We start from the raw sequence: 19,198 nt of genomic DNA on the forward strand, positions 1-19,198 counted from the left end.
AAAAGTCGATATGGGGAGTGAGGATAATGAGCAGGGGTGGAGAGAAAGAGAGAAAGAGCAAGCAAGGAAAGCAGGGAGAGAAAAATGCAGTAGGCAGGGAGGGGGTGTGAGAGGGAAAGTGGAGGGAAGAGAGGGAAGGGTGGAAAGGGGAGGGGGAGGGAGAGAGAAACAGAAAGACAAAGAGTACAAAATTTCTGGATTATTTAGGAAGAGCTTCTGGGGAAGGGAAAACTCGGCCCCTGTGCTGGAAGGTTCAAGGTACAAGGTGGGGTATGCCAGACAGGCCCTGTTACAGGTGGGGACTGAGGAGTGCTGGGAGAACCTGGAGGCCCAGACAGCTTTGGTGTGTTAAATATATGAAGGTCAGCTGATTGTCAGGTCTGAATCCCAACAGCCACAAAGAAAACTCTTGTTTTCTCAAATCTCCCTTTAAGTGTTAATATCTTGGGCACCCTTCCACTTGTGGGACAGATTAATAACACCACTGCAAGTTGAGTACCAGGGATTATGCAAGCTGTATACCTTGATTCCAGGAAGAGGAAGGGAAAGAGACTACTGAATGTTGTGAGCTGAGTGCAGGTTGAAGTGAGGACCCGGTGAGCACAGGGTCACCGCCCACGAAAGGGAGGAGCAAGCAGCTGGGCAGTGGTAGTTGGCGAGGTGGGTCCTTCCTAGGGCTGGGCGGGGAGACAGATGAGTAGGCTATTGGAGGACAGGCACAAGTGCTACTGAAATGCAAATCCCTGTAGATCTGGAAAAGGTCTGGCCCTGGGCTTGATGCTTGGGTCTGGAACTGTGAATCCTCACTGTACCTTCAGCTCACTCTAACCCTTAAGGAAGTGCTCAAGTCACTCAAGACGACTGGCCAATCAGAGTCTTAACTGGACCTGCCAGTCAGAAGAGAAGGCGGGCTTTTCCGGGTGCCGTGGTGTAGTATTCGCGTAGTAGCTAAGCCTTCTTAAATGGTCCTGGCTGCTGTGTTCTGTGTCCTGTGTTTGGATTCTGTGAGGCATGTTCAGGCAAGCTCCGAAGTTGCGACATGGTGAGCACAGGGTCACTGCACACAAAGGGGCAGCGGGGTGGGGGGCGGGCGGGCGGGCGGGCAGAAGGCAGGGGATGAGCAGTGGGAGCTGGTGTGGTGGGTCCTTCCTGGGGCTGAGTGGGAATCGCCGGCTACCCGTGAGATCTTAGCCACTCACTGGAGCCAGCGGCAGTTTCTGAATAACTTCCCTGTAGGGGCTGCAACTGTGCAGAGCATTTCGCTTGTGTATGGAAAGATCCTTGGCGTGATCCCAAACTCAGAAGCCTGGTTTGTACAGTTCTGTTCTTAGCTTTTAACATTAAGGTGTAAGATCCATTTGGAGTTATTTTGTGGAGGTTGTGGAAGGCATCTCATGTGCTGGGTAGCAGTCCAATATCAAGCTGTAATGTAAGAGTAGAATTGATGATGTAAAGGATTTGCTAAAGTTTAGGAGATAGCCAGGCACACCATGTAGAATTTAGCTGAGAGAGGACTGCCTGCAAAACACCCCACGTGTAAGTAGTAAGCTAACCAGGCCTGTTAGAGATTAGGATGCTAGGATACACAAGTTTGTTCACCAGGATTGTCCAGAAATATGGCACCAGACCCTGATTTGCAACCAGCCACTAGGCCCATCTCCATATCAAAGAGCAGGCCTCTAACAAGCTGATCAGTGGGGCATTACAGGATCACAGTCAACAGTGAGGCCTGGTGTGCCATAAAGTTTAGTTTTCTTCTTGAGAAAAGCATAGTTCTGCCACATGGGGAAGATGACACCCGGTGACAATCATTAGAAAAGGTAAAACAACAACAAAACACTGTTTTATTGAGTGCTGCCCTGAACAAGCTAAGCTTTCCCTCCTTTTCCTGAGGTCCCCGTGTTTGATCTCCTTCTGAGACACAGGGACATGCTTGCCAGAACCAGTAACCATCTAGGACCTAGTCCTTGGGAGCTTTCCCTGGGTCCCTGGGTATGGAGATCAAACAGCTCCCCTAAAACCAGGAATATGCTTGGGCCAGGGCATTTGGGAGGGGCTGCTTAATATTCTGAGAAAACAACTCTTGCCTGTTGTGGTTTGCCCTGAAGTTTTCTGTATTTTGATGCTAATTCCATTGCCCCAAGAACAGCTACCTAGTCACCTACTCAGAACTCAGGTGACTTCACCAAAACCACCTCCCCATTGAAACTGTAAAGTACAGGTGAGGGGCAGGTACAGGATAGAAGGAGGCCTGTCACTGGAGGAGAAGGAAGGATGGGCGGGAGAGAAGTTTGAAAGAAGAGAAGGAGACTAGGACAGAAAGGAAGAGAGAGGAGACCAGGACAGAGAGGAGGAGAGAGGAAAGCTGGAGAAGCCATGGCAGGTGATGTTAAGATTCTGCTCTGTGTATTTACAGGTTGTTATCAATGTTCCTAAGGGATGGATGGTACCGGGCTGTGTATGGTTAAGTCGGCAATTTTACCTTACCAATTGGATCTAAGATTATTGTGTTGTGTGTTCTTTATGTGGGGGTTTGAGTGTAGGAAAGTGTACGGCTGGGATGTGTTTCTCCCAAGATACCTAGTGGGATAAAAGACCAACAATACCCTCTTTATTTTTACATTTTTACAACAACACTTCCCACCATGTGGGGCTATGGGTCCCATGGCCACTATAGGCTTGGTAAGGAATATTTTTGAAATACCCTGAGTTCCTTGTGCAGCACTGTTTGATTAGACTTTTCCTGAGTGTGTCCTATTATACAATGTTTCTGCTAACTTCATAGTTTAATCTTTCTGCTGACTTCATAGATGTCTCCCGTTTCTTTCCATTTCCCTCATATAAACCATATACAAGGTGACATTCTTCTTAATGTCTCAGCTTAAGACACCCCCACCCCCACCCCAGCTTTTATACTTTCTAGCTTCTCCTTTTCCTATGTTTTTCTTCATCTGAGACCTTCCACTTAGGACACTGTCACTAACCTACTGTTTTAGGGCACTGGTGTGCTTAAGAAACATCCCGGAAATGTTTGCTGTGTAATGGCCTATCTAAGTGGCCAGACTTGTAGCCTCCAGTTTATGTTTAAATTGTTCAAAACTTAACCTGGAAAAAAAATGGGCTGGAGAGATGGCTCAGCTGTTGAGAGCACTGACTGCTCTTCCAGAGATCCTATTCCCAGCAACCACATGGTGGCTCACAACCATCTGTAATGGGATGCTCTCTTCTGAAGTGTCTGAAGGGAACCACGGTGTACTAACATATAAATAAAATAAATAAATCTTAAGAAAAAAAAAACTTGGGGGTTGGGGATTTAACTCAGTGGTAGAGGGCTTGCCTAGCAAGCACAAGGCTCTGGGTTCGGTCCCCAGCTCCGAGAAAATAAAAAAAACAACCTGAAACCTGAACCTAAAACAAACTTAAGGGTGACAGCATACATGGAATGTAAAATCTACCTAGACTAGATCCTCTTTTAGCATTTTAGACCCAGCTAACTGGATCTTTGCTGGTCTTTGCTACTTTGTGGTTTCTTTTTCCCCACTTTTAATCCCCTCCTCAGCCTCCCTCCCCCCCACCCTCGTTTCACCCCCTAACACCAGATAGGAGAGAAACAAGGATGGAGGAGAAAAAGATCCTTGAATCTAGTTCCTTGTACTCGACCCAGCAGCGTGAGTCGAACAGTCTCTGCTGGGGGTAGTGAAGATGCAAAGCCAAGAGTTAGATTTGGGGGGACTGCTGGTTAATACAGCTGCCTCGAGTTCGTTTTTCATAATGTTTATGCCCCACAGCGCCATAGAAAGCAAAGCCACAAGTTAATAAACAATTCTCCAAAATATGCACAGAATATAGGGATGAGGTTATGAGAATCATCCTTTGGCAATACTTGGTTAAAACCCTTTTACCTTTCCACTATCAGCAGTCACAGTGAATGGAGTGATTCAGGGAAATTCAGTTCCAGAGTCCAAAAGGAGTTTCTGAGATGCAGAGGTTTCTCAGGTGTGCAGGGTGGGGTGTAGGTGGGTGGGGCAGATTGTACATCATTACTAAAATCCACATGGCATCATGTGGAAGCAGACATTAAGTTATTCTTCAACCTTCGTTTGTGTGTGGGTTCGGGGGCTGGGTTTGTGTGAGATCACACGGGGGCATTGGGAGCCGCAGAGCCATAACCCTCCTTTCTTACCACCTCCACACAGAGAGTGTGGGGTCAGTAGTGGCCGGAGGGTCAGAAATATAGCAGTTTAGGGGTCAGTTTGAGTCATTTTTGTTGGAGTTGGGAAGTCTGTGTTTTTTCCATTTGAATACACATGCAATCATAGGTAATATTGATCAAGTTCATTTTTCCTGGCTGAGTTTCCTTAGGTCTTTTGATTAAAACTTGACTATAATTTGGGGCTTATGTTCTTGCCTTTTTTTCTCTACATCTCATTTTTTCACTAATGTGCAAAAACTTTTGATTGTTATAGCTCTTTGTTAAGTACAGATGGGATCTATACTGTGCCAAAATGTGTACTTTTTCTTCATAATCCTGTTGATGATTCTGACGTTTTTTCACATGGCAAATAGCTTTGAAATCAGCTGTCCTGTTATATATTATTAGACGTTTTCTTTAGATTGTATTGAATTTTTGCTGCAAATTGAACATACCCAACATTCCTTTTTTAACAATAACGGTGTTGTTTACAGTTATATAACTTGGTAAAAGATATTCTCCATAATAATTCATTTAGCAAGCTATATAGTATGTGTGCGAAACTGAAACTGATATGAAATAATGTCCAAAGCCATAGAAAGAGGACTTTAGTGTAGACTTTAGTGACACAGAATTCATCCTTAGGCTCACATAGGTCTTTATAAGTATGACTTAATTGAGAAAGCAAAACGAGTGAAAATAAAGCATGGTCCAGAATTGGACAATAAATCTGGATGTGACACAGGATTGTGTCTTAGCACTAAAGTCTGATAGCAGTACGTTGGGATTTTCCATAGATACCTACTAAAACTAGTTAAGACTGTGTTTCTATAGTTGATATAAAATTGTGCATGCTTAACATATGTATTCTGATACATGTGTACATAATACCTACACCCAAGCAATCCCCATCCTACGGAGTGTTGTATAGGAATCGAGGCTCGTGCCCAGACAGACCACACCTGGCCAGTACGGTTCCACGTGAGAGACTTTCATTGGTGCTGGGGATGGGGGATGCACAAAGGAGGGGAGGAGACAAAGGAGGAAAAGAGAAAGAAGGGGCGACGGTCAGGAGGGGTTGGCTTTTTATTTGGGTAGGGACATAACCTCTTGCAGGTGAGGGTAGGAGATGGACTAGGAGGACACTGGAAATATATGACAACAGATGCACAGGTCCCTTTTCACCTCTGGGTGACGTCACTGCTATCGCTGGGTTTGGAGACAACCTGCAACCATAAAGCCGATTCCTCATACCAACACTAACTTCTCATGAGAATGACAGAATTGCCATGGATCCCAGCAGTCTTCTCAGTATAGTTTCCATGCACTTGAAATTAGTTTTAAATCGTTCCAGAATGCTCATGTTTCTTGCAGTTGTATTCATACTTGCCTAAATATGAAAATAACATCAATGCTCATTTGTTGAGGACAAGCTAGGTACCTCTAGGCGACCTAGGGTGCCTTGGGTTAAAGGAGTGGATAAAGGATTAAGCACTTGTAAAGACTCTCACAGTCAGTGCTTTATTGTCATAAAACAGCATGTAATTATAGCTTAAGCATTATCAACCCACTTCTTTCTCCCATATAATTTTAACCTTTAATGCACTCTTATTATCAGATGGATATGGGAGCTTGAACCATGTTGTCAACATTGTAGGTAGCACTCGAAAATGAAGGGTGACCAAGTCAACTCAGTCAGTCAACAGGGTCTCAAGGGAGGGAGTGAGGATTGAAAGGAAAAAGACAATTAGACAATATATAGCATGATTCTAGTGAATGCTGAGGCTGAAGCGGGTTTATTTTTCCCAGTCTGCTTTTCTACCATTTTTAGTACAAGCAAATAATAAGGTCAATTCTAGGTCAAGGAACAAACAAGACACAAAGACCTGTGATCATTGTTTCTAGGGGCTCATTAGTTTAACAAGAGAAAAGGAATGTTACTAGCGCAAATGAAAATATTCTTACCTGAACCTATTTCCTAAGTCCTAGTCCATGGTCAAATTCCCGCCAAATTCCTATAGAAGGGCAGAAAGCAGAGAATCCAGCTGAAACAATCTCCTTCAAAGGTTTTTTTTTCCTAATGTTTATTTAGAACATTATGTGGAGAAGAGAAATGAAATATCAAGCTTTCTGTAGCAAGAGTTGTTGTAGATGAGAAGCAAATGTGCTATTGTAGTATGCTATAAAAATGCAGAAAGTGGCTTTATTTGGATGGCATGAGAGCCCTCTGCCAATGAGTCATACTGCATGAAGAAGTAAAAACGAGGTTCAGAAACAGATTGAAGGGGTTGGGGATTTAGCTCAGTGGTAGAGTGCTTGCCTAGCAAGCGCAAGGCCCTGGGTTTGGTCCCCAGCTCCGAAAAAATGAAAAGAAAAAAAAAAAAAAGAAAAAAAGAACCACATTGACTATTTCGTTTGAGTTTAAATACTAATGATAAATTAGAGTTGAACAAACATGTAAAAGTCTTAGATAACTGACTTGGCTCTTTGCTTTCTCTGCCTTCAGTAACTTAGATGGTAACACTTACATTTTTGCTTTGGAGAAAGTGTTTAAACATTTAATATTTTTATACATTAGTTTATTTAGGCTTAATGCATAATATAGTTCATGTAGCGATTTTGTGCAACATCTCATTTATTTCTGTTTGAATAGTTATTGAAACATTAGTTTTTCTTAAGAACAATTATGAGTATTCCTTTGGAATGAAATGAAAAGCATTGTAATCCCGCACTCCAAACTAGTGAAAGCCAACACAAGAAAGTCATTGCTTTTGTTTCCTGCGTGATATATATTTCACATTGCTGAGAACAAAACTTCTGATTTCACAGATGTAGACTGGCCCCAAGATGAGCTTGTCATGAACTCCTGTGTTACAGAGTATTTGATCATATTGTGAACCCAGAGACTGTCCAATTTGCTGGAGGCAGGGTTAGGAGGGGAGCTGTTTCTAACTGGTATGGCTCAGCCCTTAGTACACACCTTTGCTCTCAAATGATGAAGGTAAACATCGTTTTTGAAGGAAGTGCTCATGTTCGTAAGTAATGTATAATTGAGTGGGTGAAAAAATGATGAATCAGGGAAAGATCTGACAGAATAGGATATGCCCAACTCTCAAGAGAAGAGGGAAAAGAGGCAACATAAGAGGAAGCAGCACAGAGGGTAAGAGGAGGGGGCAGTTTTACCTGGAGAATTTTACAGAGAGAGGCAGGCTAAAGACAGAAAAAGAGAAAATGAGCGAGAGAATGAGAAGAGAGCAGTTTACTAGAGTTCATTTGAGGCCAAGCACAGCAATCAGTCAGAAGTGAAAGAAGCAATTTGAATTGGTTAGAGTGAAGAGTAAGAGCTAGAAGAGCACAGTTGACCAGCCAGAGTTCAAAAAGAAGAAGAAAGGGTGATTATTTAACAGTTAAGTCTCTGATGCCCAAAACATTCAAGTGCCCAACTCTACTAAGCCCCCTCAGTGTTTGCCCAGTGCTGAGCCTTGCTGATGCATGTGGAAGCTTTAGTTCCTAACAAAGGAACATCTTGATCTTTCTGTTTGGCACCTGGGCAGTAACACCCAGTTCCTGAATTTTGTTCCTGTTTTTCACCTGAGGGCATAACCTATTTTTCCACTGTGCTTCCTGGAATTCTCCACCCAGTGAACTTGGGGTGTATATTCTGTGAACCTCAGTAAAGCTTTGGCATTTTCTTAGCACAAATGACCCTAGTCTGTGTCTTTTGTTAAATCTTCCATGCCTACGCCCCGTCATTCTAGACCTAGATCAGATTGTACAGAAGCTATAAGCTTCCATGACTAGGCCTAGATTATCAGAAGGAGGAAGTAAGCCTTCCAGGTATTTTTACATTCATATGTGATAGTCACTGTCTACAAAAATAGAGCAAGTACTGTATGTATCACAATCTTGCTGCCCCTATCTTTACGAATTTGCTTTTCTTCGTTCACTATAGCTTCCCTTCTTTGCCTTTCATTTAAACAATATTGAATTAAGTTTTTATATGAGGGTAGATTCTCATATAATATATCCTGACCACTGTTTCCCCAACCTGCACTCCCAACTACCCCTCATTTCTATCCTTTCCCCAAGGTCCACCCCCTCCCCCACCAATGTCCTCTTCAAAAAGGAGCAGACCTAACAGACAAAACAAGATAGAAAAAGACAAGGTGAAAGCCTTCATGTTGGACAAGGCAACCTGATAGGAAAAATCTCAAGATCAAGCCAACGAATCAGAGTTACACCTGCTTCCATAGTTCGGAGTCCCGCAAAGACACCAAGCTAACAGCCATAACATATCAGCAGAGGACCTGGCATAGACACATGCTGTCTCTATGCTTGCCATTTAAGTTTCTGTAAGATTCCTAGAAATCCAGTCAGTGTTAGTCATGGGTTCCCTCTCATATCAAGGGCCTCAAGTTAAACCAAACATTGGTTGGCCACTCAAACACGTTTGTTACCATCATGCCCCAGCACATCTTAGGAAGGACCAATTGTAGGTGTGTGTGGGTGTTGGGGGCAGAGTGGGGTTTCCCGGTTTCTCTTTCTTCTTTTTAGCCTGTAGAGTACCTTCTCTCCTCAAAGAGACTAGAACACAGGGGTGAAGGCTCCGAGCCTGTACTAGCTTGACCTCTGAATTCAGTGAACTGTGTGGAATTTGTCCTTAATGATCAGTCCCTGCTGTCAGTTATCTGAGAGAAAAGTTTGTCCTTGCATCAGCAAGGATTGTTGAAGGATCTCAAGGGACCTCCTTGGCCAACAGCTCAACCAAATGTAACTTATTAGCAACATCGAAGCCCTGTCTGGTTTCAAAGGATGGTAAGTTCATACTCCATATCCTCCATTACTAGGAGTTTCATTAGGGTCACCCTGGTCATCCAGGAAGTTGTCATTGTACTGGATTTCTATACTAACTCCCAAATAACCCCTAATTCCAGCTGTTTCTTCCTGCATTGTACTTTCCCCTGCATCCCCCTCAACTGATCCTCCCTACTCCTGTTCCCATCAAACTCTGGTCTACTCACAGAAATTATTCTATTTCCCCTGTAGAAAGAGATCTGTGCTTCCTCCCTAGAGTCCACCTCTTTAACTAACCCCTCTGGGTTGGATTATTATTTATCTAATAGGTAATATCCACTTGTAAGTAAATGCATGCCATGTTTGTCATTCTGGGTGTAATTTCTTTAGTTGCATTTACTTGCCTGTAAATTCATGATGGCATCTTTTTAAACAGCTGAGTGATAAATGTACCACATTTTTGGTTTACCCCATAGGGCTCAAAGTGAGTCTTAACTACCAGGAGATCCCCCAAGTGAGGCATGAGAATGGAGTTTAATGCAAAGGCAAGAGTTTATTTTCGGGAGTGTCGGGGTCAACCTTCAATCAGCCCCTCGTAGCGAGGGACTGGAAGGTGACCCCAATGGCTGTGACAAGCAGTTTTTATACTTTCAGAGGTACAGGTTACATTAGCAGGTTTACAGTTCAAACTTATATGGCATGCCTTTGAGCTCTTATCTGAGACCAGAGGATAAGGCTACTCTCAGTACATTCTGCAGGATTTTCAAGAATGTCCCTGCTTCTCCCAGGAACTCTGGGTGGAGAATGGAACTTGTCCTAGTCTTGGCCCGAGGCCTGAAGCTGGGTCGTGCCCTAATCTTCACCAGAGGCAGTTGATGTAAAGCTGGCAAAAGCCCTTAGGGTCCCCATAACCTACCTACTTTCCACCAGGCCAAGCCTCCTGACAGCGCTTAGGCTTCAATAAGAACTAGGGTCCTTCAACCCATTCTTCAGTTGAGGTACTTTTCGGTTGTTTCTAGGTTCTGGCAAGTATGAATAAATATGCTATGAACATAGGTGAGCAAATGGCCTTGTGGTAGGGTGGAGCACCTTTTAGAGAGATGCCAAGAGCTTTATAGCTGTGATTTGAGATAGATGGATTTTCAGGGTTCTGAGGCACCAGGACTCTGAGGAAATGCTCATTTCCATAGTGGCAGTATTAGTTTGCACCCTACAAGCATGGAGAGTTGTTACCGATTCTCCACATTCTTACCAGCATGACTTGTCACTTGTATTGATCTTAGCCCTTCTGACATGTGCAAGATAGATTCTCAAAGTAGTTTTGATTTGCATTTCCTTGATGGCTGAGATGATAATGATTTCTTTAAGTATTTCTCAGCTTTTTGAGATTCCTCTTTTGAGAATTCTCTGTATAGATTTATACCCCCCTTTTTTTTAAAGATTTATTTATGTAATGTGTGTGAGTACACTGGAGCTGTCTTCAGACAAGCCAAAAGAGGGCATCAAATCCCATTACAGATGGTTGTGAGCCACCATGTGGCTGAACTCAGGACCTCTGGAAGAGCAGTCAGTCCTATTAACCGCTGAGTCATCTCTCCAGCCCCTTTACCCCATTTTTTAATTGAATTTTTTACATTGAAAGTTTAATTTCTTGAGGTCTTTATGTATTTTATATATTAGGCCTCTATAAGATATGGATTTCTTTAAAAAAATATTTTCCCATTCCTTAGGCTGCCACTATGCCCAATTCACTAGGATTTTGCCACAGCTAAGCTAATCCCATTTATTTATTTATTTATTTATTTATTTATTTATTTATTTATTTATTTATTTGCAAAGATGAGAAACAGAATACACAGGATGAGTATTGGCCTGTAATTTCATAAATTTGTTATTACACTCTTGTAGTTCATGTTTAAAACACTTTCTGTCTGTCTTTCTGTCTCCTTTATCTTCTGAAAATTTACTGTGTTATGAGTTTCTTGAAGTTTTGATAGTTTGGGAAACAGTTTTAGTGTCCTCTTCTAAAGGCTTGCCTCTCCTCATTTCTTGGCAAATCTGTGTTTTCCAGTTTTCGTAATCATTAATTTTGATTGTGTGTGTGTGTGTGTGTGTGTGTGTGTGTGTGTGTGTGTGTGTGTGTGTGTGTGGTTTGTTTGTTGGTTTTTGCTACTTAAATGATATTGTTAACATATTTGATTTGGGTTTTTTTTACACTTTCTGATATATTATTGCCTTTTTGTCCTAGTCAGCTTCAGTTGTGAACATTTTAGAGCCTACAATCATCTGAGGGGCTCTCACTTGAGGGCATGCCCTCATCAAAATGTCTGCATGCTGTATCAGTGAGAGATTGTGTTGTGATGATTGATGTGGTAAGGCTCTACACTGAGGGTGGCAGGATCCCTGAGCAAGTGGGCCTGGGCTGGGTAAGAGAGCTGGGTAAGTATGAGACAGTGACCAAGCAGGAAACAATAATTGTTCATGGTTTTTTCCTTTTCTTGAAGCTTGAGTTTCTATCCTAAGCTCCAGAACTTATGGCTGTCATGTGACTGGACCAAACAAGTGAACCTGTTTATTTCCTGAGATGCTCTTGGTTAGAGAATTGAATCAAAGTAGGAAAGTAGCAAGTTAGAACAAAAAAAAAAAAAAAAGGTTATTTTGTTGCTGGACAGAAACTAGAGAAACTAGAAATGTTCTCCTTTGGAGGAAAGTGGTAAATATCAGGGCTTGAGATGGCAAACAGCATAGAAAGCTGTATTCAGAGCTTAATCGGCTGTTGTTGTAGCACCTGGAAGACTGGAGTCATGCAAGTAATGCAGTCAGAAGTTGAGGTCATAGGATTTCAGTGGAAAATAGACTCCATGAAAAATTTAGCTAGAGGTCATTTATGTGGTATTTTGACCCCAAGTCTTTCTTATTCCGCCCATGCTCTGATAAATTGAGGAAGGCAGAATTAAAAAACAATTAGCTATATTTCTCAGGTGAAATATTGAATCTGTTAGATGATTATTACTAGTAACTCATTCTGGACTACAAGAAAAAAACAACAAGTTGAGCAGAAATAAATGCAAAGTCTGTGGTTTGTAGAGAAAAGCAGCCCTGGGAAGTTACCCATGGCAGCCAAATGCTGAGACAGAGGCATGAATTTTCAAAGAGATTATCACCATTAAAGAGAAGGACTTTGCTCAGGATTGGAAGCCTAAGAAGGTGAATTAAGGGAAACAGTCCCTCCTGCTAAGCCTTCAGTTAATGGAAGGGGGAGTTGGCAAAGTCATTCCTAGACCCAGGAAGGAACTTCATATAAAACCTGCTACTACTGGTCCAAGCGTGGCACCCAAGTTCTGGAAATAAGAAAGATGGAAAATGTAAGGTTATGGCTTCTTCCCCCGTGGTTTCAGTTCAGCAGTGTTCCAGCCATCTGTGTTTGGCAGAGTGAGATCCCCAGTGAGGGAGGACACTGTGAGAGTGCATGGGATGAATCTGAGGATGAAGCCAGAGTTGCATTTGAGACCACAAGATATAGAGATGCCTAAGTTATGAGACACCTGTCATGGAGAGCTGCATATAGCAAGTGGAGGTAACAAAGCCGAGAGATGTATGAGAAGTTGCAGGGATATAGCCATCTAAGCCTTTTGAATCTGAAGCTCCTTGTGTCTGAGACAGAGCTGCAGGATTTGGTGTTTGTCCTGCTGGGTTTCTGGCTTTGGTCCAATCTTCTCTCACTATGTACACATTCCTCTCTTCTGGAATGGGAAGGGCCATTCTGTGCCTTTGTATGTTGGAAAGATATAACTTGCTTTCTGATTTTACAAGATGTGGCAATCAAGAGTGTCAGAAGTGATTTGGGGCATTTGAAGAGTGTATGGACTGCAGGCTATTAGGGTCATTGGAAGCTCCTGATTAGCTGTGCCTGTGAGGGATGGTTTTCCTAGAATTGACTTGTTTGGCCTTTTCCAGTTCTGGGAAACAGAAACTTAGGCCTAGCTTCCCAGTCTGTCAGTTTACAACCTGTCATGGAGGAGTCAGCCTTGCTCTGGCAACTCAGTTCTCTAAATAGAAACTTTTGTAGGAAGAGCCTTTCTAGATGATTAGTTATTGGGGATGACATTTGGGTGTCTATAGAGTCAACCCATTTGCTGCGTGGTGTGTGTGTGTGTGTGTGTGTGTGTGTGTGTGTGTGTGTGTGTGTGTCTTGTGTAGTGGTTGTACCTGATTAGTCAGCTTCCTTCTTATGTTGTCTTGCCTTCAGCATTAAAGACTCTAACCCTAAATCACATAAGATGCAGTTGAAGCAATTGCTATTCAGTGCTAAGGTATTTTGGAAGCCAGGTTTTTTTTTTTATAATTTTAATTTTGTTTTTGTTTTTGAGGACAAAGTTTCTTCATGTAGCCCTGGCTGTCCTGAAAGTAGGTATGTAGAACATGTGGCCTCAAACGGAAATGGTCCACCTGACTTTGGCTCCAGAGTGCCAGGATTAAATATCAGCCAACATGCCCCGCTTTTTCTTTGTTTCTTTGTTCGTTTTTATATTATTGGCTGATGGTTTGGACTGTGGGTTTTGGCACATGTCAAGCATATGCTGCTGTGTTGATTTCATCCACGTTATGAATTTTGAAATTTGACAGAGAGCATATTCTGTTTCTCAGGTGGCATGTATTCATGACATTCATACTGCCTGGCTATGTTGCCTGAGCTTTCTGAGTCATTGGATTGCAGGTATATAACATTTTTCCTACCTGTTGCGTTTGTGTTGATTTTTTTTTAATGAATATGTGTATTTTGCCTGTATGAATGAATATGCACATCATGTATTCCTAATCCCCATAGTAGTCAGAAAATGGCTTCAGAATTCCTGAACTTGGAGTAATCAATAGTTATGAAGCTCCCTTCTAACTACTGGCAATTATTTTTAAGACCAGCAAGAGCTCTTCACTGATGAGCCAGCTCCTGTCCTATGTTGCTTATTTAGGATCAACATTTACATTGCCAATATTTTGAGCTATCTGTTTGTATCTGTTTAAACATTCATTCCCTTTTAGTAAGATCTCATTATTGTTACAGTTTAAACTGGGCCATCTCAAGATTCTGGAAGAAGAATACAGAAGTGCAGTGAATTTAATTCTTTGTAGGAACTCTAGTAAAAACCTCTGAGTCCTTTCTATCTTTCTTGTTTGTTTGATTAATTTTTCATAGGGGAGACAGGGTCTTAATATGTACCTCTGGCTGTCCTGGATAGACCTCAGATATACCTGCGTCTTCCTCCTCAGTGCTTGGATTAAAGACATGAGCCTATATGCTCACTTGATATTTTTTGCAGTTAGTAATTGTTCATACAATTTCTCTGTGTGCTTAGTACTGCTCCTCTCTCTCTCTCTCTCTCTCTCTCTCTCTCTCTCTCTCTCTCTCTCTCCATTAATTAGCATTTCTTTTGCAAGGCTATGTCCTACTCAGTGAGCAAAGAAATGACAGAGGTGAACCTTATTACTCAGTTTTCTTCTAAGATGATTTGGTAATTAACATTAGAACATCTGGGTCAAGAAATAAGTGGGGGAAGCACCAGAAGCATACATTTACAGTGATATCTGTATCATGGTTTCTGTTGTTAATGTACGGGATATTTCAGGATGCATTGACCTATGATGATGTACATGTGAACTTCACTCGAGAAGAATGGGCTTTGCTGGATCCTTCACAGAAGAGTCTCTACAAAGATGTGATGCAGGAGACCTACAGGAACCTCACTGCTATAGGTAAGACAGTGAATTTTCTTTCAGTTTTTAAAATAAGGAAACAAATGTTCCTTTGTTACTGTTGCTTTTCTGTAAAGTCAATTGAGAATAAAGAAGAATGAGGTGAAAAGATCAGGTTCACTGAAGATAGTAACTTAAATGTTGCCTAATTTCCAATAATATATCATTCATTTTCTGTTACTGTATTTTAGGTTACAGTTGTGAAGACCATAGTATTGAAGAACATTGTCAAAGTTTCAGAAGACATGGAAGGTAATTTTCATGTGCAAGTTGGTATGAATATGCCTCTGAAGAAATGTTAGTATGTCCTGGAACTTTTAAAGAAAAGCAACAGTGTAAAAAGAAAAGCACTTCTCCAAGTGTATTGATTATTAAATTCTCACAAATACCTGTACCTCAATGTCAGGTGTCTGACTTGAAAGAAGACAAGGAAACAATGCCTTAACAAATATTACCATTTGAATCATAGTCACATTACAGCTACTCTGTATACCTGCCAATCTGTTTAGTCTCATAACACACAGACACAGACACACACACACCACACAGAGAGAGAGAGAGAGAGAGAGAGAGAGAGAGAGAGAGAGAGAGAGAGAGTAGGTGATAAGTTTATGTTTCTAATAGGCAAATATAGTATAGTAAAGCTGATTACTCATATAGTAACATTGTTAAGTTTAAGTGAGAGGGACAGTTTATGAGAGTCAAGAATGTTTTTGAAGAGAAAACTTAATTCTTATACCATATGTCTATGATGAACAAAAAAATCAAACTGTATGAATGATGCAATGTGGAAATATTTATTTGTTATTTTAACAGCTATATCCTGTGTCACAATGGATACAAGCCATGTGAGGACAAGGATACTGAAAGAAGCAATGCCGCCCCCCCCAGAACAATTAAGATATATGTAGTAGTCCACATTTGAGCAGACTTTCTCAGTGTGATACAAGTTTATAATTAGTTGGTTTCCCAACTTCATTGGGAATATATCCATAAAGTCACCTAGCAGAAAATCCCTATGAATACTAGGATTGTGGAAATCCCTTTCTGTTTGTGTGTTGATTCACTTGGCCGATGTGGTATGCAAATGTAGTGTATTTGACAATAAAGGAAAGCATATGAATGTACTCAATGTGGTAAAGCTCGGAGCTCTTCCATTTCTCTTCAAATATATGAGAAATCTCATAGAGATAAAGGATGCTACAAATGTGACCCATGTAATAACACTTTTACCAACCCATAATGAATGGGAAACCATGAGTGTAAACAAAGTGATACAACCTTAAGATGTGATTCTTCTTTACAATTAGACCAAATTATAAAATTAATTTCCACAGGTAAAAAGATTCATTAGGGGCTGGAGAGATGGCTCAGCGGTTAAGAGCGCCCTACCGCTCTTCCAGAAGTCATGAGTTCAATTCCCAGCAACCACATGGTGGCTCACAACCATCTGTAAAGAGATCTGATGCCCTCTTCTGGTGTATCTGAAGACAGCTACAGTGTACTTATATATAATAAATAAATAAATCTTTAAAAAAAAAAAAAGATTCATTAGTTTATTGAATGTGGTAAAGCTTTCCCATGTGCTAACTATCTATCTTTGCAGGCATGAAAGATGTCATACTGGAGAGAAACCCTCTGAAAATACTCAGTGTGGTAAAGCCTTTGCACAACATAGTCATCTCCAAAGACATAAAAGCACACATACTGGAGAGAAACTCTATGAATGTAAGCCACGTGATAAAGCCTTTACATACGATTCTCAGCTTCAAACTCTTGAAAGAATTCATACTGGAGAAAAAACCTACAAATGTAATCAATGTGGTAAAGCCTTTGAACGTCGTTGTAATTTTAGAAGGCATAAACTAATACATACTGGAAGAAAATCCTACAAATACAATCAGTGTGGTAAAGCCTTTGCACGACTCAGTCATCTGAAAGCGCATGGAATAACACATACTGGAGAGAAACCTTACAAATGTGATCAATGTGGTAAAGCCTTTGCATCTCATAGTTATCTCCAAGTACATAAAAGAGAACATACTGGAGAGAAGCCCTATGAATGTAATCAATGTGGAAAAGCCTTTGTACTTCACAGTGCTCTTAAAACACATGAAAGAATTCATACTGGAGAGAAACCCTACAAATGCAATCAATGTGGTAAAGCCTTTGCAAGACCCAGTCATCTCAAAAGGCATGGAATAACACATACTGGAGAGAAACCTTATGAATGTGAACAATGTGGCAAAGCCTTCATAAGTTGTAGTTATCTCCAAGTACATAAAAGAATACATACTGGAGAGAAGCCCTATGAATGTGATCAATGTGGTAAAGCCTTTATACGTTGTAGTCATCTCCAAGTACATAAAAGAGAACATACTGGAGAGAAGCCCTATGAATGTAATCAATGTGGTAAAGCCTTTGTACTTCACAGTGCTCTTAAGAGACATAAAAGAATTCATACTGGAGAGAAACCCTACAAATGCAATCAATGTGGTAAAGCCTTTGCACGACCCAGTCATCTCAAAAGGCATGGAATAACACATACTGGAGAGAAACCTTATGAATGTGAACAATGTGGTAAAGCCTTTACATCTCATAGTTATCTCCAAGTACATCAAAGAATACATACTGGAGAGAAGCCCTATGTATGTGATCGGTGTGGTAAAGCCTTTGCATATCATGGTTATCTCCAAGTACATAAAAGAATACATAGTGGAGAGAAGCCCTATGTATGTGATCGGTGTGATAAAGCCTTTGCATATCATAGTTATCTCCAAGTACATAAAAGAATACATACTGGAGAGAATCTCTATGAATGTGATCAATGTGGTAAAGCCTTTGCATCTCATAGTTCTCTCCAAGTACATAAAAGAATACATACTGGAGAGAAGCCCTATGAATGTAATCAATGTGGTAAAGCCTTTGTAGGTCAGAATAAACTTAAAAGGCATGAAAGAATTCATACTGGAGAGAAACCTTACAAATGTAATGAATGTGGTAAAGCCTTTGTATGTAACGCTTATCTCCGAAAACATAAAGCAACACATACTACAGTGAAACCTTATGAATGTAAGTAATTTAGTAAATTCTTTGCCTCTCATGATCAACTTTGACAACATGAAAGAATTCATACTGGAAAGAAACCTTATGAATGTAGTCAATATGGTAAAGCATTTTCACAATCAAGCCACCTCCAACTACATAAAAGAAAACATACATACTAAAGAGTAACCCTATGAATGTAACCAGTGTAGTAAAGCCTTTACTGTGATCTTCAAGGGTATGGTGGTTTAAATATACTTGGCCCATGGCAAGTGTCAGTGTTAGGAGGTATGGCCGTTTTGGAGTAGATGTGGCCTTTGAGGAAGTATGTCACTGTGGAGAGGGGATGGGCTTTCAGACCCCATGCTTAAACTCTGCCCAGGGCAGAAGAGTCTTCTGGCTGCCTTCTGATCAAGATGTAGAACTCTCTCCTCCAGCACCATGTCTGCTCGGACACTGACATTTCTTCCACCTTGATAATAGACTGAACCTCTGAATCTGTATACCTCCCCTCCCCCCAATTAAATGTCCTTTCTAAGAGTTGCCTTGGTCATGGTATCTTTTCACAGCATTAAAACCCAAATTAACACAAACAGCATAAAAGATAGCACACTAGAGAGAAACTATGAATGTACTGAATATGGTGAAGCCTTTGCACATTTCTATAGTTCTCAGTATAATAAAAGTATTCATACTTGCATTCACTGAAACCCTGTGAATCCAGAAAATAACATTCTTGAGAAAAGCCTTATGAATGGGCTCAATGTGGTAAAGTGTTTGTGTTTTGAAATCTGCATACATACTTAACAAGTCAAAAACATGGTCAAAGTAAATGCCAGGAGTCTATTGGAAACAAGCTGAGTTAGAAGGGTAGGGATTATGAATAGGGTGGTTGGGTGTGCAGTTAGTTCCAGAAAGTTAGGGTTTAGGGTTAAAGTGTTGGTGGGGGGGCGGTGTGGGTTAGGGAGTGGAGGGGTAGGGTTAGGTTGGGGGTGTTTAGGGTTAGGGGGTTAGGAAAAAGTGTGAATTTGGGGAAGGAAATGGGAGGAGGTTGGTTGTGGGACAGGGAGGGATTAAAATGATATGTAGTATTCATAAAATCCTCAAATACAAAAATAATCCAGTTGAACAGCTTCAACGTAAATAGATTGGGGGGTAAGGAGAGTTGTTACTACATACATTAATGAAATTCAGGAAAATCATTAGGTCTCATTTTAGAAATCACTTATTTCAATAAAGTGGAAAACTCTAAAATAAAGTATGTAGATTTCTGGATGTATATAACCTACCAAAAGTAAATCATGAAGATCTAAAAAAAAAAAAAAAAAAAGAAATGGAGCAGCTTTGTAGAAAGCAGTACAAGTGAAGTAGTGATCAAATATTTATCAAATAAAAAAATTACCAGACCTTCAATGA

The 19,198-nt window shown here is 41.0% G+C and overlaps 1 protein-coding gene across 2 annotated transcripts; it reads left to right on the forward strand.

Annotated features, from left to right (window-relative positions):
- Window positions 1-918: 918 nt before the first annotated feature.
- LOC134480626 (zinc finger protein 431-like) lies at window positions 919-18,322 on the forward strand. 2 transcript variants are annotated; one of them, XM_087569073.1, is made up of 4 exons: window positions 919-1,042; window positions 14,611-14,737; window positions 14,929-14,989; window positions 16,344-18,322. In XM_087569073.1, the coding sequence occupies exons 1-4, from the start codon at window positions 1,040-1,042 to the stop codon at window positions 17,815-17,817; spliced, it is 1,665 nt and encodes a 554-aa protein (XP_087425199.1). In that variant the 5' UTR covers window positions 919-1,039; the 3' UTR covers window positions 17,818-18,322. The 2 variants fall into 2 exon arrangements, with proteins under 2 accessions (XP_087425199.1, XP_087425200.1); XM_087569074.1 differs by lacking the exon at window positions 16,344-18,322 and adding an exon at window positions 15,554-16,282.
- Window positions 18,323-19,198: the final 876 nt, after the last annotated feature.

Source organism: Rattus norvegicus, chromosome 9, assembly GCF_021556685.1.
Source record: "Rattus norvegicus strain SHRSP/BbbUtx chromosome 9, alternate assembly SHRSP_T2T, whole genome shotgun sequence".
NCBI classification, from domain to species: domain Eukaryota; kingdom Metazoa; phylum Chordata; class Mammalia; order Rodentia; family Muridae; genus Rattus; species Rattus norvegicus.

Excerpts from the sequence above, each read along its gene's own strand:
- LOC134480626 (XM_087569073.1), top strand. Across the intron at positions 14,738-14,928 it reads CAGGAACCTCACTGCTATAG|GTTACAGTTGTGAAGACCAT; the intron begins GTAAGACAGTGA and ends ACTGTATTTTAG. Across the intron at positions 14,990-16,343 it reads AGTTTCAGAAGACATGGAAG|GCATGAAAGATGTCATACTG; the intron begins GTAATTTTCATG and ends CTATCTTTGCAG.